General features: G+C 44.4%; 1 protein-coding gene across 2 annotated transcripts in view; it reads right to left on the bottom strand.

Moving 5' to 3' along the window:
- Positions 1-9,825: 9,825 nt before the first annotated feature.
- Positions 9,826-26,610, bottom strand: part of LOC119435987 (transcription factor 25-like) — a 102,757-nt gene continuing 85,972 nt past the window's right edge. For both annotated transcript variants that reach the window (XM_037702704.2, XM_037702703.2), the window contains exons 12-14: positions 21,706-21,785; positions 18,114-18,183; positions 9,826-10,298 (exon numbers count right to left, since the gene is read on the bottom strand). In XM_037702704.2, the coding sequence (XP_037558632.1) occupies positions 10,059-10,298; positions 18,114-18,183; positions 21,706-21,785 (390 nt within the window). In that variant the 3' untranslated portion in view covers positions 9,826-10,058. The remainder of the gene's footprint in view (positions 10,299-18,113; positions 18,184-21,705; positions 21,786-26,610) is intronic.

Consider the following 26,610-nt stretch of genomic DNA (forward strand, 5'->3'; position numbering starts at 1 on the left):
ATGCGTTCTGCGCAGCATGTTATAGCAGAAAAATATATCCAGAACAAGCAGGCGTATGTGACTGTATAATAACACAGCTTGCAACAGCAAGGCAAGCACTGCAAACCCTGTACTAGAAAAGCGGCACTAAGCCTTCCACACCAAGGCTGGGTGCAAAGGCATGGGTTACAATGACAAATAAAGCACAATAAACCACAGATGGGAGACATTTCTGCAACAGTGCATGCTACGATAATTTCTTAACCCCTTACCAGTTTGAAACCACGACGACTACTTGCAAAGCATTTCAGCCATTTTGGCTTCAAGAATGTTTAAATTGGACAGAAAATATAACAACAGAAGCACATTCTGCTGATGTAGAAATTGGGAAGGAAGGGGGGGGGGGGGGGGGTTGGAGAAGAGAGAAGTAAGCAATATTGTAAAGCAAGAAAAACATTAAAGAGGCAAACTTCTTAATTATCCATAAAATTGGACATATGAAAGCCTCTGAATCACATGTTGCCATTGATCAATTTTAGTTGTGCAGCTTTTCATGAGTTAAATGAGACACTAGTTAATTTTCCAGTCTTACCAACTTGTATTAGAAGACAGTGGAAGCATATAAACGGTAGTATTACATGGCAATTATTCTGCATAGCTTCCTGAAAGAACAACATGCATATGCAATATCTTGGTGTTTGCTCATCTAAACATAGCTGCCTGCAAAATGCAATGGCAACAGCCTAATTGGCAAAATATGAGCACATTATGCTTGACATGGCCTAATATGAAAACTCAATATTCATTCCATGCATAATGGATGTTTTGGCATGCTTTTCTGGCTGCAGAATGTGCACAAAGCAATTTTCTATAAAACACAATTTGCCTGTGTTTGTTTTTGCAGAGCTTAATATTCTGGCATGTGCTGACTTAAGACCACTTTACCGACAGCAGTGTGACAGCTGTGGAAAAAAAATGTTTCTAAGGCACAATCTGCTCTTCTGCCATCACTTTCAAATGTAGCTTAGCGGGCACACATGAAGTTCTGCCAAAGGTGCAACACATAACTGCAGAAAATGAAGGAAGAAGTTGCACTTACGATCCTCATTCAGGGACATTGCCCCTGCACTTGCTTCCTTGTTCATCATGCACAAACAGCCTAAGTACTTTTGAGCCATGCCAGTTCGACTGTGGTTAAGTGCATCGACAAAAAGCATCATGCCACGATTGATATGTCAACTAAAACCAACATGACAAAATAACTGCAGCAGCACTCACATTCCACGAAGGTAAAAGCTCAGTGCACACTGCATTGCTGATGAGGCCAAAGATGCAATGTTATCTACCAACTCTTCCTACCACAGTGCTAAAAATTCAGCAGTGTCACAATCTCCTACAGCTCTATGCAATTTTCAACTATAGTCGGGTACAACTTAAGAAGACAGGAGAGGCCCCGCCCAGATGACCGAAACGCAGCAGCCGATTGCCTCCGCGACTAAAAAAATAGTCCCGCTGACGCGACTCGCCCCAGCTTGAAGCACGGGCTGCCATGTTCTCCATCAGCGGGGACACCGGCCATCCGGCTCATGACGCAAAGTCTATAGTGCGCGCCTATTGGTGGAGGCTCGTATGCATCCGCGTTTGAGGGGGCAAATGCCGCTGCCTTCTAAAGTTGTACCCTACTATAGATTTACACGTTCATTTATAACTGCTCAAGAAGGTAGCAGGAAAACAACTTTTACAGCACTAATGCTGATATAAATCCATCAAGATGAATCTTGCATATTGCTCAGAAAGCTCCGCAGGAGTGAACAAACTAGACTGCAAGGTTAATAAAAGTGATTTCACATTTTCACACACTGATGTTATTGCAATAACATTTTCCACTTTTTTTTTTTCTTGACAAGGCAAATGAAGGACACTTGCTGAAGTATGGTGGTTTGCAGCCTTCATTCGAAGCAGATTGAGAGGCAAGTTCTTTGTGCCTAAGTTCTAATGTGAACTGGAACTGGACTTCCTGTTCACTATTGCTTGAAGCAAGAACTTTTTGTTACAGGCGGGAACTAACATAAGTGAAAATTGACAAGATGCTGTTGCTTCCTGGCTATTCTACGCCTATTTTGATACAACTCTAGATATCGCAATGTACAGTGGCCCAGACCACTAAACAAAGCGCTTGACAACTTTTGGTTTTGAGCTGGTGTCAGAGTCACCAAAGAGGCATTTAATCAGAAAAAGAAAAGCAATGCATAATAAGTATAAATTAATTCAAGAATTCAGATCATTATGAAGAAGACCTGATGTGCACACTGCTACATGTATGTGTTCACGCTAAATACTCAACACTCCAGGCAAGCTCAAGAATAGTGCATGTAAGTGTTTATGATAAATGCCAGACACTCAAGGCAGGCTCAAAAGTGAATGGTATCAAGGGCCCCAAGGAACCGAGGTGTGCATTTACCAGTGAGCAAGACCAACTATTATAGTCACCATACATACACATCATATTTAAAACATGAACATATTTATACATTTACGTCGAGACAGGCCTAAAACATCTGGCTAAAGTGCACAAATGTCATGAGGGGGTATTTCTAACTGAGCTAAGAACCTCAAAAAAATTACAACACACGAAGACTTCTGCCAAACAACTACTATAATTGCACACAGCCGTGTACTATCGACCAAAAAAAGTTTACGGATCAAGGGATCTGACAAAAAGCTGAATACCTCCACAGCCTCAAAACGCAGCCTGGTATTCCCATTTCCAGCCTCTACTGGTATATGCGAACAGCATTGTGATGTACGGTTTTACTGCCTATTTTTAAAGGCTGCTCGGATATTTAGCATGTTCTGAGATCCCATGGTCCGTAAACGTTTTTGGTCGATAGTACATAAATCTCAGCTGAGCTGACAATGCACTTTTGACACAATACAAATAATATACTTCAATAAAATACAAAATACAAGGCCATTATCAGAAATTGACAGTGCTTGCTGCAAGAAGTAGTGTGAAAGCAAGTGTCTTCATACATGCTATAAATGGTCCAAGCTGAGGACAGCACAAGGTCTGGCAACAGCATAAAAGAAGTTTCACTTGAACCATTCTTCTAGAGAGGCAACCCACTCAGTTTCCTTCGAACCGGTGACATTCACAACAAAGCTACTCGCTCAAAGGCATCACCTGTTCTCTTCCAATTGGTAACATTCAGAACAAAACTACTCTGTTATAGGCCATCACCTTACAAACATAAACTCCCCTAAACACCAGCTCCACATAGCTGTCACACACAAAAAAAAGTTGGTCCTTGCACTTGTAACCACCAAAACATTTTTTTAAGAACATAAATAACTTAGTAAAGGATATAAGTGGTATACTACCCTTCATATAAAAAAAAAAGAAAAATTGGGGGTAGAATGAGAAAAATTTGAAGGATGCTTAAGCTTCGCCTTTAATAAGAGTGGAACGCGATAGCATTAAACAATCCCTGAATGCTTGTCAGGCTTCCTGGCAACTGCAGCTTTCTTTTTAAGCGAAGCTTTATAGGCTCGCAAGTTTTGGAGGCAGCGGCAGTGGTGGTGGTGTCGCGCTGAAAAGTGGGCCGATCCTGGTGATAGAGCAGAAAGGGTCCAAGCTCAATGGCACATACCCCTGTGGGCTTGGGGACCTGTAACGCACCCTTGAACTTCCCTTGTCACACGTGGGACCCAAAGAGACAAAATCACCAGCCCTTCTCCTGTCGAGAAAATGGGTGTAGGCAAAGCTTATCGTCCGATTCTAGTGTGAGGGCTTCCGAAGCCCAGGCGAAACGTCAGCGAAGAGCCGCCGACCCCGAGTTTAGGGCAAACGAAGTGGAACGTATGTGACAGTGTCGTCTTGCCACAAGCTTCGCTTACCCCCATTTTTTCAATAGGGGAGGAGGAGGAGGAATAAACTTTTATTGTAGAACCAGCACCTTATGATGGCCGGGCCTAAGCCTTCCATGAGGGGACGTCGAGGGCTTGCCTCGCTGCCGCCTCAAGGGCATGCTGGGTCGCCCAGGTTTGGTCGTCGAGGCCGGAGCTCCGCAGAGCCTCACGCAACCTCAACGAGAGGGTCGTGGTGTTATTGTGTGTGTACTGTGCTGGGCACTCCCACAGCATATGCGGAAGCGTAGCCGGGTGAGTACCACAGCACCGGCAGTTGGGGGTACTGTAAACTTCAGGGAATATAAAGGTGGGGGCGGGCGGGTGAAGGGTACGTATTTGTTTGTAGCAGATGCAGGGTGGTAGCCTGCGCCCGGCTGAACTTGGGGTGAGGTGGGGGGAAGGTTCGGCGACTGAGGTGAAATGCCTTAACGAGATCGTTATAAGTGGTCAGATTGTCCCTGGTGTCCAACTCGACAGGGGAAGGGCTCTGAATTTTTTCTCCACCTTCACCTCTGCGCACCGCTGCCGTTTTACGCTGCCGAGGAGGGGAGCGCCATTTGGATGGTGTTTTGCATGCAACCTGCCAGGGCGTGCCGCTGTTGGTATTGTAAAAATGCTGGAAAAGGGGTTTGTGTTTGAGTTTCCTCATAACAGAATTATGCTTTCTCGTACATTCTAATTACAATCCGACGCTATCATGTCTGTAGGTTGTGGATCGCACTTTACGATTTTTCTGACGGATTTTAATTTGAGAAATTTAATTAGTTCACAAACAACTCTGCACCACGCGGAAGGCCTACGTGGTCAGGGTGGTTCGGGATGAATGCTGTATTACAAACAAAACATGGACATAGCCGCCCATATCTGACAGCCTTAATCAAGTTTTGTGATCAGAAGAAAACAGATTTATGTTTCACCAGACAAAATGCTGCCAATAAGTGCCACAATGCAAATGTACACCCGTGAGCAAAAGTGTACGGACCACAGGGTCACTGAAACAAGTGAATTTCTTCGTAATTAACAAGCATAAACTAGAATGGACGAGTACACTGAAAAGTTTGCACTGCCAAGTTTGGACTACAGTCCTCAATTTCAAGTTGCGTTCACAGGCAGAGGAAAAAAACGCTTAACCTTGCACTCGACCGCACAACGCTTGGAACAGCGAAGCTAGGCGATTGTAGCCCAGCATTTTCCGGAAGTGCGCGAGAACTTTTAATCTTACTACTCATGATGACGATAATTTCTTTTTGCGCGTCTCGGACTTACAGCTGTCACTGCGCGTTGCATAGCGCAGCTTGCAACACCGACACCGCATTGCGATGCCAACAACACGTCCCAGCAGACCCTCTCCGTGAATGCGTCTCTCTCTCATTCTTTTTATCTCTCTCTCGAGCAAAGCGTGCGAAACCTCTTCTTCACCTCGCAGAGCACGAGCGTGCGAACGCGCCAGCTGTGGACGACGACGCTCGAATGCAATCATATGGTTTGCATAAATGCATGTTCTACAAGTGTGGCTGTATAGCCTAGTGGTTACGACGCTCGCCTTGGGAACGTGGGTGCGCGGGTTTGAATCCTGCCTTGGCAAGAAAGTTTATTTTCTTTTATTTCTTTATAGTTTCTTGATACGAACCACGAACCACAAATTACGGCTGGCTTAAACAGCTTTGCTGTTAAAAATTGGCTTTATCGTGCAACCCTTGGTCCATATACTTTTGCTCAGGGGTGTACAGCACCTAGGTGAAACCAGATAAGAACGAACAGGTGGTCCTGGTCACCATTCTCGATTTTGATGAAAACTTATTTTCGTGACAAAAAATTTTTGTTCGCCTGAAAAAAATGCACAAATTTCGGCCGTCGAAAACTCTTTTCGCCAGTTTTGCGATTTCTGAACTTTGAGTGCGCATAGAGAAACAATGGTACGCTTCCCAATCACAATATTTTTTCCCCCACAAAGAACAAGTGAAATACTACCTTATGACTATTTTATTGCACTTGGCTATGGAAGGAAATTCTAGAAAAAAATCACAAACATGGTAAATGGCCCAAAATACCTGTAATTCAGGAATTTCTTGCTGTAGACTAATTAAAGTGAGAATAATAAAACTCGGCGCATATGAACTTCTAAGTTTTCACATTCTTTCGAAATAATTTTCGTTGCTTTGTCAAGCACCGTTATATTTAAAAATTGCACTAAAACATAAGTGGTTTGCCAAAAACATCGAAATTTGAGAATAGTTTTCTGGAAAAGGCCATTTTCAATTTTTTTAAAAAACACTCTGGTTGAGGTCAAGGACGTTGTATACCACTGTGTGTAAAAAAATGTTGCATTATTTGAGTATCGAACAAGTTACAATGCGTTAAATGTGACCACATTCAGCCTAGAGGCCGTAACACGGATTTCGTGCATTCCGATTTGCTGAGCTATGTAAGAACTCATTAAACATAATATTCATCATTGAAATATAACACTGCCAACAAGCGATGCTGTCTTGTGTGGGTTGCAACCTTTTTTTTAACCGCACAATTGCGCATGTTGTATGCAAATGTGGCCGAGGAAGAATGCTGACAGTACTGATGCCATGGGGTTATATTTTATTAATCTGGTCTTGCACCTTTTTAAGAACATGTGACATTCGATTTCACTGCCGAAGAAGTTGCTTATCCGAAGCAACTGTTCTTGCCACGAACAACTGCAGGTCGGAGTTATGGGTCTGCTTGCACTCCCACATATGCCACGACTGATACCAGGCCTTGCAGGAACCACAACCCATTCTCTTGCCTTCAATCGCCTTAACGATTCAATGTCAGCTTTTGGAGCGTAAATTCATGTAACCTTTGGTAGCTTAGGAGTCAGAACTTGCACCATATCGGTAGCAGAGTTGATAAGATGAGATTTCGAAGGTTATACAGCGTTGCCTGGTGCTTCACAATGCCTCCAATTCCATCGCAGTCATTTTTCCCGTGTCCAGTAGCGCAAAATAAGCACTTAGCTGATGCATACAGGTTGTTTTTCAATTCATGAATTTGAAATTTGTTCTTGAAATGAGCAGCAGCACTATCACTGACATAAGTAATATGAGCGTACACTGCGATGTGCTCTTCAAGCCATTCGTGCACCTTAGCCACGGCGTATAGCATGCATGGGCCGAGTCATGGCAGATGTCATCGCTTACGACAGCAAAACTGTGCGCCCCTTTCTGAGTTGTGGCCACACAGGTGAATATGGTGACTTCACTTTTACTCCAGTGATGAGACTGAATTTCGTCTGGTAGCTGGACTGTCCAGTTCTCTGCAAAATCTAAATGCAGAAGAACACTTGCTTTCTGCATAAACTTCTTTTCTTTACTGATTGCTTCGCCTTGAATGTGCCTGATGTAGTTGTGGCTTATCCATTGTTTAAGGCATGTCTGAAGGTGCTCGAAGAATGCACTCGGGGTAGGCTCTTTCTTTACTAAGTCACCCTTCTCCCAAGTCACATAATATTTCTTTATCTTCAGGAATTCCAAGGTCTGTCAATGTGAGAGCTCTGACTGTCGGACACGCTGGACACTCTCCAAGTTCGCACGTAAAGAAAAAGGGACTGCACAGGCAGCGGTCACAAAAGTCTTCGGCACTTTTCTTTTGACCGGAGCTATATTCCAACGCACATACTGCCAATTTTACGTTGGCACAATACACACAGACACATACTTCCTGTGTTGGCGTGGGCATGACGCACTTCGGTCGCAAAGAGTAGAACTTAGTCCGACCGATTGCAGTGTCAGGGTGAGCTTCCTTAAACATGCGGCAAGTTTCACGTATACAGCGTGTCATTACACGTTTCTCAATAAATTATTTCTTGCCATCCAGTATAACATGAACCACATCCTTCTTATTTGGGGTTGGTTGGCTAAAATTAAACTCATCTTCAGTGTAATAGTCCAATGATGCTTCGAGACATTTCTGGTTTACCCTTTTTCTTGTGTAAGGATCAGGGCCGGACCACACAGCATGATTTTCTTTGTATGTCCTGGATTTACGGATCATGTAGCGTGTCGCTGCTGGAATAACATTCTGTATCTCTTTGATGTCAAGCGACTTTGGCAGTAAAGTTAAAAGACGACAACGCTCACTGAACAACTCCAAAGCTTCGAAGGCTTGCTTTAAGTTGTTCAGCCAGTCTGAAAAGGCATTGCAGCTTCCTGTCATGTCACAGGTTGGCTTTCTGTGTCATATACTGCTGATAAACTGGACTTAAGTCTCTTCTTCAGAGCATGCTCAATTTCTCCTTCCTTTCGCTTGGCATATGAGCTTCAATGTTTTCTTTTAATAAAATGTGGAGGTTTAAGTGGCAAAACTTCTGGGCACCGCACATACCCTTTGAGCTCTTCAACGGCCGCTTGTTTTGGAATGAACACTTCCTGTGACGTAGATGCCTCCTCAGACTCAGATGAAAGGTCATTTCCAGATGTTTCAACCAGTATCGATGCATCCTCATGTGTCAGCGTGCACTCAGGAGCCGGGCAAGTTGAAGAATCCGTGGTCAGTGCCTTGAAGCAATTGACAGAGTCCCCGCAGAGAAAATCCGTTTCTCAAACAGGAACACTGGTGTCAGGCAGGTGTTGCCTTATTTGAACAATGTCCAAGTCCTTTACGCTACGAAAGTTCCGCTGATACAAGATTTTCTTCTTGTGTCTCTGCAGATAGTCAGCACAAGCCATGCGTTTCAGGCTATACTTTGCGGCTTCAGCCATCACAGCGGAGGAAGAAACATGCGTCGTGCACTGGAGGCGTCCTCAAAAAAGCTACCGGCGGACCTAATGTAATATACCTTGTTGACGCACTGACAGCTTTCGCCTTTGACTTTCTACGTTCCTAATCTCATTCCCTCTCCGAACTTCGGTGTCAGGCACAGGCGGACTACGCTTACCATCGAAGCGGCACTGATGAAACGTGAACGCCCGCCGCCGCAAATGCTTGCCGCCACAGAATGCCTGCTAAAGATTGCTAAGTGCCAGATCGGAAGACAAAGCTTGAGGCACCATGCAACCTGGTGGCGCATTTCTTTCCTTATTTCTTTTTATTTTTTTAGGGCTTCTTTATGAGTATGTTGGGTACAATTATTTTTGAACGACCTGCGTCTGACTTGCAGCACAATATGAATAGCGCGGCCGCAAGGCTGAGTGTGGTCACATTTGACGCGTTGGAACTTGTTCGGTACTCAAATAATGCAACGTTTTTTAACGCACAGTGGTAGACAACGTCCTTGGCTTCAACCAGAGTGATTTTCAAAAAAATTAAAAATGGCCCTTTCCAGAAAACAATTCTCAAATTTCGATGTTTTTGGCAAACCACTTATGTTTTAGTGCAATTTTTAAATATAACAATGCTTGACAAAGCAACCAAAATTATTTCAAAAGAATGTGAAAACTTAAAAGTTCAAGTGCACCGAGTTTTATTATCCTCACTTTTATTACTCTAGAGCAATAAATTCCTGAATTACAGGTATTTTGGTCCGTTTACTATGCTTGTCATTCTTTTTCTCAAAATTCCTTCTGTAGCCAAGTGTAATAAAATATTCATAAGGTAGCATTTCACTTGTTCTTTGTGGAGAAAAAATATTGTGATCGAGAAGTGTACCATTGTTTCTCTATGCACGCTCAAAATTAAGAAATCGAAAAACTGGCGGAAAAGCGTTTTCGACGGCTGAAACTCATGCATTTTTTTTTTTAGGCGAACAAAATTTTTTTCCACAAAACTAACTTCAGAATCATTGTTCTGGGCCCAAAACCCATGCATAAAGTAAATTTCATCAAAATCGAAAATGGTGACCAGGACCACCGGTTCGTTCTTATCTGGATTCACCCACCTATAAAGGCCAGTGCTGAAAAAATGTTAGAAGTCAGCACTATGCCACCCCTAACTGGTACAGTATAAACCCAACAGCCTTGGCAACAATATTCAGAGTGAAAACAGACGCCCATCATAAAAATTATCTGGAACTTTGTTCAGCTAGAAGATGTTTTCTCATAAGCAGCGTTTGCAACCTGCCATCCCCTCAGCCAGTCCAATTTACAAATAAGTGCCTTTTGGCAAAACAGCATCACATAGTCGCGACACATGCACACAAAATTTAAAAAAAAAAAAAAAAGTGGAGGCAATTGCTGGGCCTGTTCGGCCACTACTGCTCATTAGTCCTCATGCTCGTCATCGCTGTCCACGTCACCATCATTTGGCACATCCGAGGGCAGGTGGATGTTGCTGAGGAGGTCACGCATGGCCTCCAGCAGCGACGTGACACTTCGGCGCAGGTCGCCCGCATCGCCGTTGGCCCCGTCTGCCCCCGCAGCACCTGCTGCACCGTGCTCAGCTGGCTCAGGCTCCACCAGCACCATGGGATTCCGCACGTCGATGCCTACCACCTCCTGGGGCTGCAACGCCCACAATTTTACATTAACAAGGCCACATAACCCCATGCACACTGTTCCATGTCTCTCATATGAGAAAACGGAATTTGTCTGGCCTAAGGAAATCCTACCATAACTCAGAAAGTGCCATGGGACCCCTATTCTCGACCTAAAGCAAGCATGGCCCCTTACTGAATCTCCAATGGATCAAATGGTCACACAGGGTTCATTAGACAGGAATAATAAAGAAAGCGACACAAAAAATACGGTTGACCCCTCTTTCATAGGAATCGGTAGAACACGAAAGTGAAACGTGTCTTCGCAGAAGCTGTTGCATGTTTATCATACATGAAGAATTAAGTTGCAAGTCGCCATCAGCGGCACTCTCCAACTACACAGGGATCCTTGACAACTGCCACACAAGCGAAAGTTGTCGAACAACTCATGATCAGGAAACATCCCCCGGAGACACTGCATTGCACACGCCGAAGCAGTGTGCAAATCCGCCATAAAACAGGCATTCGGGAACTCACGGTCCGCTGTAGCGAAAGGCGACCGTGTTGCAGGTTTGCATTGGCGCGCGAAGTCCTGTTAGCGAGCGGCGTCCTGCTACCGAGTCGCTTCGGCGAAGGTACGAGCATTTTGGTCCGGCTCCGTAGTGTCTAGGGCAGCCAGTTGAGTTGCGACGCGTTCAGCTTCAGGAATGCGAGCAGCAAAGTTCGCCGCATGCGCCATGAACGCGTGAAGGCGTTCTGCTTCACGCTGGCAATCTCTCGCTGGACCAAAGCGAGATTCGCCCATCGATGTCATTGCTCGCGTGTAAGCACTGCTGATGCATGTTGAAGCTGCACTCCATAAGCGACGTGTCAAGACAAACCATGTGCGGAAACTGCGTCGTCACCTCAGCAGAAGGCCTACACCGCCTATACCAGGCTACACCGCGTTGAAGCCTCAGCTGCGCTGCGACTACCTAAGCGCTCACTGTCGGCGCTCGTTAGTGTCATTATGCAGTACTTCGCTTTACCGCTCCTAGATGGTGGCGCCATCCCTGTCAAGAGAGCATAGTTTACATGTTCGTGCCGACGTCACATTCGTTACAGGAAGTTGATCGTGGATCCCGGCCTAAAACACTTTCATGTTAATATTATAGCAGTTGGCCTCCTCCATTACGCAGTCAATGCATGGCTAAATTACACTCTGGGCTAGTTCTAGTGCCTACTTGTCATAGGCTGAGAATTTCAGCTCTTGTATGTGCACCTGGAAGATGCAACAGCATTTTCACAGCTGTTAATAATATTCTGGATGGGTAAAAAAATGGAGGTGCAAGTGCTTACAAACCGCAACAAGACCTAGAGCGTATTGGTGAGTGGTGCAATACCTGGCAGATGACATTAAACGTTTCCAAGTGCAAACTAATCACTTTTAGTCGAAAACATCATAACTTTAGTGGTCTATACAAAATTGGTAACAGCATTGTGGAACGCGCTCAGCATTATAAGTACCTAGGCATAAACCTAACTCCTAATCTTTCCTGGTCCACACATATCACTTCTATCTGTGCTAACGCATCAAAATCATTAGGTTTTCTACGCCGTAATTTATACAATTCTCCTTCCGATGTACGTAAACTCGCGTATCTTGCTTTAATCTGTCCGCAACTCGAGTTCACCCCCTCCATTTGGTCACCGCACCAAAAATACCTAATTAACAAGTTAGAATCTATCCAGAACAGAGCCAGTCGATTCATTACGCGTAATTACAGCTACCCATCTAGCATAACACAGATTAAACAAGGCCTTGCACTCGAGCCACTAAAAATTCGTCGTGACATTTCCCTTTTATCACTTTTCCACTAACTCATCCACACCAGCATGATGCCATCTGTTCACCTTAATCTAGCTCATCGAACTTCACGCCGACTAAATAACAACTTTAGCTTATCACGCATGTACGGTGAAACCGACGCTTTCAACCTTTCGGCCTTTCCACGAGCGATTCATTTGTGGAATGACCTACCAGATGATCTCGCATCAGAGCGGGATCACGCAAAGTTCTTAAACAACCTAAAAAAATATTTATGCACCGAAATTTGATGTATGGCGTTTTCGCGTTCACCCGTGCCTACAATGCTGTTACCGGTATGCTTTTTTTTTATTTTTTATTTGCTTTTATAGTTTTGGCGATGCTTTTTTCACCTGTTTTTATTTTATCGTCTGTGTACAGTTATTTGCGTAATACTTTTTCGGCAGTTATCATATCTTGTTAAACTGTTGGTGTTTAAATAGTTGCTTTATATTACCTTTTGTGTAACGCCTTCAGACACTACACTTTGCTGTTTTAGTATATTTTGCGTTTCTCTGTTCGTGTGTTCACTTACATCTGTAATAATCAATATTTCACCTATGTGTATTTCTCTATTCTGTACATGCTGTATTGCCCCCCTTACACAATGTCCCACGAGGGCGCTGTAAGGTACTCATAAATAAATAAATAAATAAAAATAAATGCCCAGGTATTGAGGCATTTGCATTACTCGAAAATGCTAGCAGTGGAATGCTTCACTTCCAAAAAAATGCTGGCTCACCTGTAATCGAAAGTAGACGTAAGCATGAAATGGCTACCGGCAAAGCAGACTGGTGCCGCGACGCAGGCCTGAAAGCTTACTCAGCCAGAATGAACCTGTTTTGAACTGAACCTTGTTGCACGTCTCGTCTAGGCCAAAGAACCACCCGCTGCGCACCTGACACTGCCGACCTGGTTTCGCAGCGTGGCACCATCTCTCAAAGGAGGCGGTGCAAAACCTGCGCCTCAGGACTCATGGATCGCTGGCGTTGAGAAGAGCACAGGTAACCCTGTCTCAGCGCCATAAGATGACAATCAAGTGTATGTTGCACTGTATCTGCCTTTTGAACGTCCCTATTGGAAATGACAAATTAAACTTCAGCGTACTAGAAGTTACAGATTGAGTGATATTGTGAACAAGCATCAGGAAGAAATCGGAACCAATATTTTTTTGAAACTTGAGTGGGCAGTAACTAGCGTATGTAATGTGGTGGTCCAGTACAAAGTTTTGGGGGCCAGAGACCGCATTTCTAAGTTTTGACTGGTTGCCCGGATGATCTCATTTCATTCTTGTCTTGAGTGCCTGGACAACGACTCTGGATTTTGGCTCAAGGTCTCTTGAAGGTCGCTAACAGGAGCTAAAAGCATTTCATGCTTAAAAACAGGGATGGCAAACCTCTGCAGTGGTAAAGTTTAAGGCTGCTGAATGGTATTATTAAAACCGCAACTGTAACCCCACCAAAGAGCCTACACTACAAATGTCAATCTGTATGATTTCAAATAAACAGTGCAAATAAAGAGGATGCACAGAATAAATAAAAAAGACCAGTGCCCGACTTTGGACCAACATATAAACCATATGGTGTGTGTGTGTGTGTGTGTGTGTGTGTGTATATATATATATATATATATACACAATGCCTCAAGAAAGGTGGTGAAGAGAAACAGAGGAAATTAAGTGTATTTATAGTAAAGTACAGGAGGTGGCTTAACCCTCTCAAGTTTCTTACATATTGGCGAAGTCAACAACTACAGTCAACATCCAATTTCTTGGACCCCCTAAGGACCATGAAAATATAAAAAAAAAAATCGTGCAGTATGAAAAAATAAATGCATGCCTTTATAACTGCCACAAAGGGCTCAAATCGCCACAGTCACGTCCAAAATAGCTTTAAAGGCCTGTCAGTTCAATTACTAGGCGTCTCGGTGTTCGCACTGTGACAGGAGATGGTGGGATGCACGCATGTATAATTATATACCACATTTTATGTCGCGTGATAGAAGCCACAAAACAGTCTTGGTATGCTTCACCGCAATAAATTGTGTAAGCTTGACCGTCTAACACAGCTGCATTACGGCGAAGCTGACTTTTGGAAACAGGCATTATTGCAACGCTTTAAACTAGTGCAGCAACATCAAACCGGTTTTGCAGAAAAATCAGTTATCCGGTTGGTTATTCGGTTAACAGTATCCAGATATTCAGATAGCTGGATACTGTTAACCAAATAACCTCTCCTTCTCTCTTGTATTCTTGTACTTGTTATTTTTGCAACCGCTCGTGCAAACCCGATATCTGCTCTGGTTAACCTCCTTACCTTTCCTTTTTTAAACGCCAAATATTCACGTGCAAATATTCAAATATCCAGCTAACCGGTTATTTAGACCGGATATCCTGAATATCCGTTTTTTGATATCTGGATAACCGGTTTTCGAGACCGGATTCACTTCTCTCCAGTTAAACCAGATAGCCGGTTTGACGGATATTTGCAAGCACTACTTTAAACTCTTGTGGTGCTTTCCACGCTTCAATGCCATCGGCGAGGATGATGAAGGCAGAGCCAGTGCCACTGTTGACCGCGGCAAAACCTTTGAATGAAAAACAACACCGAACAGTAGGAATCTTGATAGCAAACATCAAAGCAGCTAGGCCTAATGATAGCAGAAAACGACTATGGCTTGCGCACAATTTGGCAATGGGGGCAAAGCGCGCAAGCCAAGAGCGCTTCTAAAAAAGTCCCACATTTTCATCCATGTTAATTTAAGCTGGGGAAGAGAAAAACACCTTATTTACAACAGCTAAATAAGACAAAACACACAACTGAGCGTTAAAATTGGCTTATTTTGCGGCTTTTCTCTTCTGCATCTGGGCAAACGTAAAACCATCGCACGTGAAAGCTATGTTGATTCCACATCGCTTCTGAGAAACGAAAAGCACTGCCAAACACTGCCGGACTACTTGAAATGATAATACATGTGCAGAAGCTCCGCCCCCTTAGCTTTCTCTTCATTGCCACAAAAGTTGTCCGTGAGTATACTACGGCAGCCAGCTGATCAGCATGCAGGAGTGCTGTTTCAAGGCAGTGAGATAATCAAAATGGCAGTCGTAGTGGCTTCAATTAATGCCACTCCGGTCCTGCACACGGCAAAAAGTCTGAAAAATCTGATGGCGAAGGGCTTCAGTGTCCTAAATTTCAGGCATCTTTAAATATTGGCTCTATATGGGGTACGTGGCAATGCCACGAAGGCGTCCAAATTATCATGCATGTCCGAAAAATCAGTCATTGACTGTATGTGCACTAATGTGAGTCAAGGTGATGCTCCGAGCATGAGAGATGGACAGGTTTATGTGAGGCACTACCACATAGGTGGTGAAGACAAGGCCGAGATGGATGCACAGCACACTGGCCTGCAACTACTGATTTTTATTGTGACCAAGGTGAAGACACTGCAGGAACACCTCTTTGAGAAGCTACAGAGTGAATTCACACAAAGTGCAAGAACTACGAGAAATACTTTGAGAAGCCATCGGCTCAACTACTACCTTCTGAGCAAAATGTAGTGCTGCTGATGGTGCAAATACTGCGAATACATACAAGACAATAAGCAGCAGGTTTTGCTAATCAACACCAGAGTGCAAACTTTGGCGTCCTGGGGTAGTCCTAGAAGCAAGCCAATGGACACATTTGATGGTTCTTCAACAGCTGCTGTAAGGATTTATGAATAAGCTTGTAAGAAAAACCACCAAGTCAGTGACAGTGATAATATTGGTAATCTGAGACTTTCTGTCCAGGGACACAAAAGTGGTTTGACTTGCACAGCCAAGTGTTGGAATGAGGCGATATCCTTGAAACATCCAAGTGGCAGTGCCATCGACTAGTTCTATGAGAAGTGGTGATTTCTCCAGCTGGCTGAATCAAAACTATCAAAGTCATCTGTTGTTGACCTGGTCATTCATGGTATGACCAAGGACAGGCAGAAGCAAACTCCAGCAAAAGCCCCAGAAACATTTCCTGCAAAATCTAAGATTTATCACTCTGGATCTAGTACTTTCACCTTAAGCTGCACCACTCCTTTCAACACCAAACCTGCTAATTACAAGTGCACAGAAGATTCAGTAGCATGAATCAATCATACCCGATGAGAACAGATGCACTCACATCATCACATGCCACTGGAAAGAGTGCAAGCCAGGTTCTACAATCAATTGGAAAAGAAACTATGCACTTGATTGAATCAAACATGCACCACGCTGAAATGAAGATAAGCATTAGATTGTGCTGTTGGATACAGGCAAGTCCATAAGCCTAATTAATTATAAGGAGTTTGTAAAAAGTGACCAGATACAGCTGCTGAAGTGTATAGTTAAAAGAGTCCCATGAGGCAGCTGTAAGACAGGATAGCAATCGTTTCACAGTTCCTGGACTCCAAAATCAAAATAAGAGCATTCATCATGAACACTGAACTTCCACTTTATACTCTCATGACCAGATATGAAACGACTAAAGAAATAACATATTGTAGAAAGATGAGCTAATGATTGATTATTCACATGCAGACAGAAGTGTAAGTGACAAGCCATGGTTTAGGACAAAGAAGAGCTCTTAAGGTGTTCCCAGTATGTACTCTGATCTCATATGCATGAATGCTTGCCCACCAGCAACCTCCTTCTTGGGAGTGCCATTCAAGCTATGCAAGAGGACAGTTGTTTGCAAGAAGCAGAAGTCCTGCCCACTCATATGAGAAGAAGGTGAGGTTAAAGAACAGACTCCAACAAATGCTTGATGCTGGTATCACCAGGTTTTCTATATCAACACTTGCTTCCCCAATAATCACTGTTCCAAAGGACACTGGAACTTTCAGACTAAGCACCAATTACAATTTTCCTGCAGTCCCATGACAAATGATAGCATTATGCACATATAGTCAGCAGTGCAATCAGTAGCCACGACAAGAATAGTCACAATGATTCTGCTGAAGGTGCTCAATAGATGTGTCCAACACAGTGCAAGCTTGATTTGATGCTGCAGCAGTGTTTTCACATGAGGCCAGTGCCGAAGAGGCATTTAAATACAACAATGTGCAGTGTGGCAAGCTACATCAACTGCTTAATGTGTGAATGGTGGCTGATAGAGGATTTTTTTGGTAAATTAAGTACCTCAAAGTTAAATTTCTTCTTTTTTTTTTGTCTACCTTTCAACTTGATTAAAGGGATAAGGGATAATTCAACCAGTTGTTACAGTCCTGCCTAGGTCAGATTAACAAAAGTTGACTCCATTAAGAATGCTGCTTTTTGTTTACTAGAAGTTAAGAAGGCCTGTCTATGAATACAACGCAATGAGCCCTGCGAAAAAACAAAGCAAAAAAAAAAAAAACTGCCAAACTGTCATCTTGTGGGAATTGTGAAGGTTCATATTCTCCGAACCCGAGACTACAATCTCAAACTAAAGCTGGCTTCCCACGGCTGCACAATAGTACCTGAGAGGTGCTTGCTATAAGGCAGCTGTGAAGTATAATTTGAATGCTTTAAAAATTTGCCAAGAATAACAAGTTGAAGGTATAAAAACCAAAACAAAAAACATAATAAATGATGAGCATAAATGAATGGAACTTAAGGATTCCATAGCCTTGGTTACAAACACAGTGCACCATGCACAGAAAATAATATGGGGACAGCAGGATTTTGGATCAGTGGGTCAATTAGCTGAAAAGCACCTATGGAGTGAACCAGTCACCGAGCCATAAGTAGGCAGGGCAGAGTTAAAGAACAACATGCAGAGTGATACTGATTTACAAGTGTAAAATATACACTCATGGCACAATGTAGCGGAACCTTTCGCAAGTGTGCTATGGTCCATGTGACATTGCCTTGCAGGTACTAGCAGGCAACAAATAGCATGGGCTGCTAGTTGCTGACCCTTGACCTAAATATAATTCATTGTAACACTACAGTTATAAACATGAGCCAACGAGAAATGGGCAACACACAATTCAACTTACCAAATTAAAGCTTGGCAAGAGTGATCGAAAGAAGGCCCCCATCATGCTCTCGTCTACTGCTTGCTGTGTCCTGAAAACAAAAGGTTACAAGGCCAGACGTTCTACAGGCATCCAAACATCAATCGTAAGAACTAAATGAAATATTTAACAAAATACAGTTGAACCTTGATACAACGAACATGAATATAACAAATGATCAGATATAACAAAGTAAATTTTAAATGTTTCTAGCCGATATCAGTGTATAACAAATATATGCTTATAATGAATATCAGATAAAAGATGCAACTTTGTTATAATGAGGTTTGACTGTAATTGAATGTGTGTGGTTTAGTGGCGCAAGGGCCAGGTATGGCCAAAGAGTGCCATGCCAGTGTTTGTTAGTTCGCAGTGAAGAGATGAATTCTGAGAAGTAGATGTGACGGAGCTGTAAAGGGGCCTAAAATAGTCGCTGTAAAGTGTGTAAAATCAACATGTAAGATAATGGCAATGACTAGTGACGTGTACTATGAACATAAAAAATGCATTGCTAAAGAATGATATGATATACAAAATATGTAAGAAATAAAAATTGGCAAGAAGCACTTCTACCTGAACAGAGCCCTTGAAACACAAGGGCCTGGAGGTATGTGCTATACAGAACTACTATCACAGTGGCATCCTCTGGAGAGAGGATGCGCTACGAATGTATTGGGCTAACAGCATGTAAAACAACTTCGTTTAAGAAACCGAGGACTGCTTTGCTGTTAAACAGTGGTTCTTCACCAAGAAACATAATGAGATGAAGAGGGTCATAATATCGGTACGCTTATGCAAAATATTTCTTTCTTTCTGTTTTGGCTTTCCGACACTCCAGAAGGACGTGGAGGATGGTCAGCCTCTCACCACATCTACCACAGGTTGGTGGTTCATCGCCAGTCAGCAAAAATTGTGGGTGCCATATGTGTGTCCTATTCCGAGCCGACAGAATAGGAAATCAGTTTGCCGAGTTTTTGTTGCGGAGGGCCACAAACCTATCTGTGGCTTTATCAAGTGAAGCCTATTTGTTTCAGCGTCTCACAGGCGCTGCCAGTGGCCTCGCAGTTTCCCTCGCAAAAAAGGCTTCAGATTTGTGGAGGGAATAGCAGCGGCAGGATTAATAGCTTGCGATGTAGTTGATGTGGCCAACTGGTCTGCTAGCACATTGCCCTCGATGCCTCTATGACCAGGCACCCAGCATATAATGACATGCTGGTCTGATATATACACTCTGCATAGAGTGGAATAGAGCTCAGTGAGTACAGGGTTTTTGTGTTTGCAGAGTAATATCAGGGCTTTCATGACGCTTAGGGAGTCTGTAAATATAGTTGCTTCTTGAAGTTTTGATTTCCTTATATGATTAACAGCCGACAATAGTGCATGGGCCTCAGCCGTAAAGATACTCGTTTCCGGGTGGAGTACACAGAATTCTGAGAAGGATAGGCCGACGGCTACATAAGATACCCCGGCATGCGACTGGGAAGCATCTGTGTAAAACTCTGTACACGAGTACTTGGACTGGAGTTCTAAGAAATGCATTTGAATGTGTGCATCTGGCGCGTGTTTAGTGACCTCTACAAACGTTGTATCGCAATTTATGAGTTGCCACTGCCACGGCGGTAACAGTTTCGCTGGAGCCATAGGACAATGTTCAAGAACTGGAACAGCCATTTCCTCACTGAGGTTTCTTACATGCAAAGAGAACGGCTTTCTCGCTGCACGTCGGTTACGGAAGAGTGCGGCAATAGTCACATCGTTTATTGTTGAATAAGAAGGATGTTCAATGTTCGCTTGTACTTTCAGAAAATATGTAAAACTGCTGTATGACTGCTGCAGATGAAGGGACCACTGGTTCGATTCTACATAGAGGCTCTGGATTGGACTTGTCCTGAAAGCACCGGTCGCGAGGCGGATACCCAGATGGTGGATGGGGTCTAGGGTTTTTAATGCAAACACTTTCGATCACTGCCCCATGTTGTGTGCGTCATAAGTTTTAAAAGGTTCATTGTCTGCCCTCAAATGCTTAAGATGGGGAATAAATGTGAGTTTAGAATCTAAAATGATTGCTAAAAACTTGTGCTCACTGCTCACAGAGAGCGCATCTCCTTTGATTACAATACTTGGGACAGGCGTTACGCCTCTCTTGTTTGTGAAGAGTACGCAAGTGCTCTTCTGGGCGTTTACTTTAAAACCGTTTTTATCTGCCCATTTGGACAATTTGTTTATTCCAAGCTGCACTTGTCGTCCGCAGATGGCAATATTGCATGACTTGAAGGCTATTTGCACGTCGTCGACATAAACAGAATAAAACATTGTGCGTGGAATGACTGTATGCAGGCAGTTCATTTTTACAATAAATAGCGTGCAACTAAGCACGCCCCCTTGCGGTACACCGGTCTCTTGAGTAAAGGGCCTAGACAGAGCGTTACCCACTCTTATGCGGAATGTGCGATTAGAGAGATAACTTTCGATTGTGTTTAACATGTTGCCAGGGACACCCATCGCCGAAAGATCTCGGAGGATTCTGTAGCGCCATGTATCGTAAGCCTTCTCTAGGTCCAGAAATACTGAAAGACAGAAGTGATTATGTATAAAAGCATCTCTAATATAAGACTCAATGCGAACAAGGTGGTCTGTCCTGGACATACCTTCCCTGAAACCACATTGGAAGGGGTCTAGGATTTTGCCGCTTTCAAGCACACAGATCAAGCGCCGGTTTATCATTTTTTCAAATAACTTGCAAATACAGCTTGTCAATGCTAATGGCCTATAACTACTGTCTAAGGATGGGTCCTTGCCTTGTTTATGTATAGGGATGATCACACTTTCCTTCCACGAAGATGGAATTTAACCAGCTGCGTACATGGCACTGAAAAGACTTAATAGTGTTTTTAGGGTTTCGGGGTGCAGGTGCTTAATCATTTCGTACATGATATGATCGCCACCTGGTGCGGAGTTGTTGCAACAGCTTAGAGATGCCTTAAGTTCAGCAAGAGAAAATGGTCGATTGTATGTCTCATTTCGCGCACATTTGTGTTCGAGGGGCTGTCACTCTGCGCGTTCTTTGAACTTCAAGAAGTGTTCCGTGTAGTGTAACGCACTGGAGATGTGTTCAAAATGTTCACCCAGGAAGTCAGCCTGATCTTTCAAGCTATCACCTTCTGTGTTTACCAAGGAGAGTGATTTTGTGTGACGTCCTTTTAATGTGTTTACTCTGTTCCACACTTTTCTCTCGTCCGTATAAGAATTTATACTGCAAAGATACTGCTCCCAACTATCTCTCTTAGCACATTGACGTGTTGTTCTGCCTTGGGATATTGCCTGTTTGAAATTGATGAGGTTTTCGACAGTTGGAGAGTCGCGAAGCAATCCCCAAGCCTTGTTTTTTTTTCCGCGCCTTTCTACAATCGTCGTTCCACCATGGAATGCGACACTTTTTGGCTAGCCCATTAGTTTATGAGGTTTGACTGTATACAATTCTGTTTGTGTCTTGCCATTATGAGCTTACTGTGACATTTAAGCAGTACTCCTACGGCAATATTACCAGGAATTTGAGAAAAGCTGAGCTGCCTACCTTTGTGGGCGTGTGTAGCTCACAATAGCATCAACTGGTGGCAGGGGGTCAAAGCCAAAGATGGGAGAGCTTGACAGTCCCTAAAGACAAAGACCTCATGTTAAAGCATATAAAACAACCATCCATTCAATCCACACAAGCCTTCTGCCATTTATCATCATCTACCCAAGTCCACTGCAGTATAATCGCTGCTCCCAGCTGTTTCCCATTACCTCTGTCTTGCATCAGTTGACTTTTTCCCAGGCCTAGACTACCCTTCCGTCCCCACACATCCTGTTGCTCTGTAGACCAACAGTTATCCATGTCACATTTTTTCTGGAAATGCGACCCCCACGGTACCATGTTTTTATTGCAGATTTAAATTCTTCAGTGACTTCTTCAAAAAAAAAGAAAACAAGCAAATAATTTTTTAGATGACAATAAAGCAATGAAATTGTTTTTAATGTGTGCAGTTTTATGCATCGTTTATTGATGAGTACATGGATAAAGTAGCATAATAATTTTTCACAAATGCAATAAAATTCACAATTTTTGTTTTCAATAGGTTTGACACAACTAGGGCTGGTATTTAAAAGCATTCCATTTAATTTTTTTCTCTTTGATCATGTGTCACGCTGAGGGTGCGATCCCAGCAATGACGGTAGTGCAGCGACCTCCAAGCCATGAAAGAACCAATGACGAAGGGCCAGAAGAATGGAAAATGAAGTGGGTCATACATAAGAGAACACAGCACGAGGTGTGCATGGCTATAGACGAGGCAACCTAAAGTTTGCCCGCGCGGCACTAGCGCCGCCCACTCCCCTGGCGAAAAGATGGAAGTGTCAAAGGTCGCCGCCGGGCCAGCGCGCGCCCGTGTTCTCTACGGCGCGAGCGACCGCGTGCGTTGTTTTTGTGACGGTGAGCGCGACCTCATCAACCAGGAAAGGTGGCACGCAATACTGCCATGTTGTTGATTGCCACAAGAGCCTCTAAAGGTCGAAAGCCGTCCGTGAAGTTCTACAGAATTCCGGAGAGGTGGTACGAGGAGGACAGACGACAAGCGTGGATAACTGCAGTGGCCGAGTCAAGTAAGTCACGTACTTTCGCATTCACGCGCAATATCACGGCCGCTCGATAAAAACGCAATAGTAATGTGCCTGTATTTAGCGCATGGCCGTTTGTTTAGACGTGTCGCGTAGTTGAATCGTACAGTGAAATCCGCCGTGTTAGCTCAGCGGTAAATGCATACGTGTAGCGCCGCTAAGCTAGACGACGCGAGCTCGATTCCCGGCCACGGCGGCCGCATTTCGATGGCGGCGAAATGCAAGAATACAGTTTTTACCATGTACTTTGATTTTTGTGCACGTTAAAGAACCCCCGTTGATCAAATGTATTCCTGAGACCCTCCATTACAGCGTGCCTCATAATGATATCGTGCTTTTGGCACGTAAAACCCACGAATTTAATTGATTGTACGGTTCGTTCACTCGCGATCGGTAAAGACGAGCTCAAGATAATTATATCCTTTTTCCAAACGCTGCAACTTAAATTCCTAGTTGTACAGGCAACAAAAGGGGCCGCACGTTACTTGTCTTTTGTGTGGTGGCAGTCCGTATTTAATGCAAGCTGCAGTCATCGCATGCGTTGGTAAGCGGCAGATCGCAAAGCAGCTGCACGAGACGCGCCCGTTATGTTTGTTGCTTGGCCATGCTTTCTGGGTTCACAATATCCAAGCATGTTTTAAAGTAATTGCCACCTTGCACATTCTTCCTGCTTCACTCCTCCCGCCAAGAATCATCGTTTCGTGTAGTAGCCGGCCATCGGTGTGAGCTTACTTTTGCTGCGGCGGGGCATTCGCCCGCAAGAAACTAGATTTGCTTTGGTGAGGCATGTATCGATAATTCTTGCGCTCGTGCTGCTGGTCCCAAGGTAATCGCTGGTTACCATGACCTGGGTTCATTTCGCGGAGCAGTTTGTACGAGTGATTTCTCATGACCAGTGAAAAGATACCTTGCTCAATAATGCAATGAGTTGCCATGACTCTAGCATTGAATAAGGCATGATATACATTAAATATTTATACGGCATGATATAAGGCATGGGTTCTCAAAGTGGGTTCCGCGGAACCTACGGGTTCCGCAGGCCCCTGCTCGGGGTTCCGCGAGCCCCTAATAAATTTTCCCTGGTCCCGCTCTCGACAAGTGTCTAAAACGGCAAACATGAGGTGCGCTTGATCCAAAGAACCTCCATTACTCATGCCCGAGTTATGGTCAAAAAGCATTACTCATGCCCGAGTTATGCCCGAGTGTCAAAGAGCACATCACAGTGCGTAACAGCAACACGCGAACTGCGCAATAAATACGCAAGCAGCTTGTAGCCACCCAACCTCTGAGAACGGGCAGCGCGCCTAAGCTTTCGCACTTGAATCTCGGAGGCCGTAACTTACCACCATGCGCCTTTCTCCTATTTGTAGATAGGGTAGGTGCCGATAGCGTGCGCACTGACCTATACGTTGGAGAAAAAATTAAAAAAAAAAAAAAAAAACGCGGAGCACCGCAAATGCGCGCCGCAGAAGAGCAAGAACGGCGTAGCGTCCAACCGAAACGAAGCGGCGCAGTCCGCATCGCCGTGGTCCTCGGCTTGCACCGTGGTCCGCAGCGGCAATCGTACGCGGCAAGTGACTGACAGCAACGCCGAAGCGCTTCGTGCCTAATTGTGCCTTTAAAGCCTCTATTCTTGCGTTTATCGCCACGCGTAACACCGCGTTCACGGCTAGTTGCGTGCCTCCGTAAGTGCGTAGTCGCTATCTCTGATCGCGTCGATAACCACCGCAGTTTCGTCCGCAGCGGTTGCGGCAAATAGTTTCATTTTCACTCGATGCGCGCGTCGGCTGCGTGCCTTCACAACTGCGTAGTCGCCTCCCATGGCAGCGTCGATAGCAACCGCAGTTTCGTCCGCACTTCTTGCTGCGAAAGGTAGCTTCGTTTTGACTTGGTGCGTCTGTCAGCCGCCTGCCTTCTGAACCGCAAGGTCGCCGTCTATGATCGCGTCGATAGCGGCCGCGGTTTCGTCGACAGCAGTTGCGGCAAGCAGTAGTTTCGCTTTTACTCAGTGCAAAGCTGTTGAAGATAAAAAGCACCGGCTACATCGCGATGGACGGACAATTTGTTGGCGAGCAGCTGAGTGGCGAAAAAATAATCGGGATGTGCGCCCGTTGGTGCAAAGCGCGTCTCAGATGAAAATGCGCGCCGCGAAGGATGTCGCGAGGCCTTCGCCGCTGCTAGCGCTAATCAGTCATGAGATGAAGAGAATTTCAGCTTCCGCACTGGTCTTGTGCTAAATAGAAACAAGATTTGACGATTCATTGAGTAAATAAACGCATGTTGACGTAGTGCAGCATTTGTTTGTTTTCTTGATACCCTCGATAATTCGGTTAAATCGGGGGGGGGGGGGGGGGGGGGTTCCTTGGCACTTTATGGAGCTTAGCAGGGTTCCCTGGGATGAACGTACCTGAGAACCCCTGATATAAGGCATTATGCACATATGTAGTACTTACATCGTTAATTAATTTTATTGGCTCATTGGTGCCTAATGCATGTGTTCTTTCTGTTCCGACAGTGCTGATGCCACTCCCTGGGAGCCAAATTGAGAGAAGCCGTGTGTGGCGCACCCAGCGACCAACAAAACTAACCGCAATCGTCACCGTCTCTGCACATCTCTGCAAGCATGCATGACCGGTTTGTGACTGCACCATAGAGAAATAAAAGTGACTAAATGACTGAACTCGGTGTGTACCTCTAACTCGACGTCGTATACAATCTTGTTGGACACCTCCGACACGCACTTGGCTTTCACTGTCACATCACCGCCCACAATTTTTCAACACCACACACGTGTGGAAGCAGACGCTCCCCTTTCTTGAGGTTGCCGCCATGAAAAAAACTGTTGGCGTCGGCAACCGTCTTGAAATCGCACTGCAGTCTTTGCATCGCTGTTCAGCAAGCAGGCGATCTGCCGCCGTCGAAAACGGAGCGCCGTGAGCACGAGCAGCGAAGGAAAGCATGGGCGAAACAATGTAAACAAAGCGGAGACTGCACCGCGGAGCGACCGCGCTGCTTGAAATTTCCACATTGGGGGCGCTGTCAGGAGGCCGAGCAGCGCCTTCAGGCGATCGTTTTCTCGTCTATAGCGAAAGCGAGGCATACTGATAGAAGAACTGATATACGATACAAGAAAAGCTGAGCATACTAATCATAAAAACAAAGTGAGTGAGAAATTTGCAGTAATCAGTTGTTGCATTGCTAGACTAGATTCTGTCAGTTCTCGTGTGTCTCACAAGAAAAGACGCACGAGAGGCAGTATCGTTGCTTCGCGAGCACCCACCTGTAAACAAAGTAATCACACACCTACGGGACAACCATGCGGGCAAGCATTTTGAAGCAACACTGAGTGATAAGAAACTAAGTAGAAATCACTTTTCCCCAATGCCCGTAACTCAAAACGACATGCGCAACAATGCCGATTATAAAGTGTGCAAGCACAGGGACACAGCAGTAAACTACGTGACATAGAAATACTCCCAAACTACCACGGTGGCAACCACCATAGAGTGAAGCCAAAAAGTTTTGGTGGAAGCCAAGGGACGGCAACACAATAAGAATGTTTAAAGAGAGCTTGGAAGGTTGTAGCACTTTCAAAGCAACGCTAGGCGACACTTCGTTCGGGAAAGAGGCGTTTGGTCACTGCTGTACACGTACGACCATGGCCATTAGAGATTTGTTTCCACTGCTGCACATGTACAGCGGTGACCCTCAAAGGGTTAACGAAAAATACTGAGCCCAACTTATAATAAAGCTTCACTACATCAAACACAATGAAGTACACAGGAGGTAATAAAGCATGCCCCATTCTTCACACTATTAGACG

The sequence above is a fragment of the Dermacentor silvarum genome, chromosome 1, assembly GCF_013339745.2.
Source record: "Dermacentor silvarum isolate Dsil-2018 chromosome 1, BIME_Dsil_1.4, whole genome shotgun sequence".
NCBI lineage: Eukaryota > Metazoa > Arthropoda > Arachnida > Ixodida > Ixodidae > Dermacentor > Dermacentor silvarum.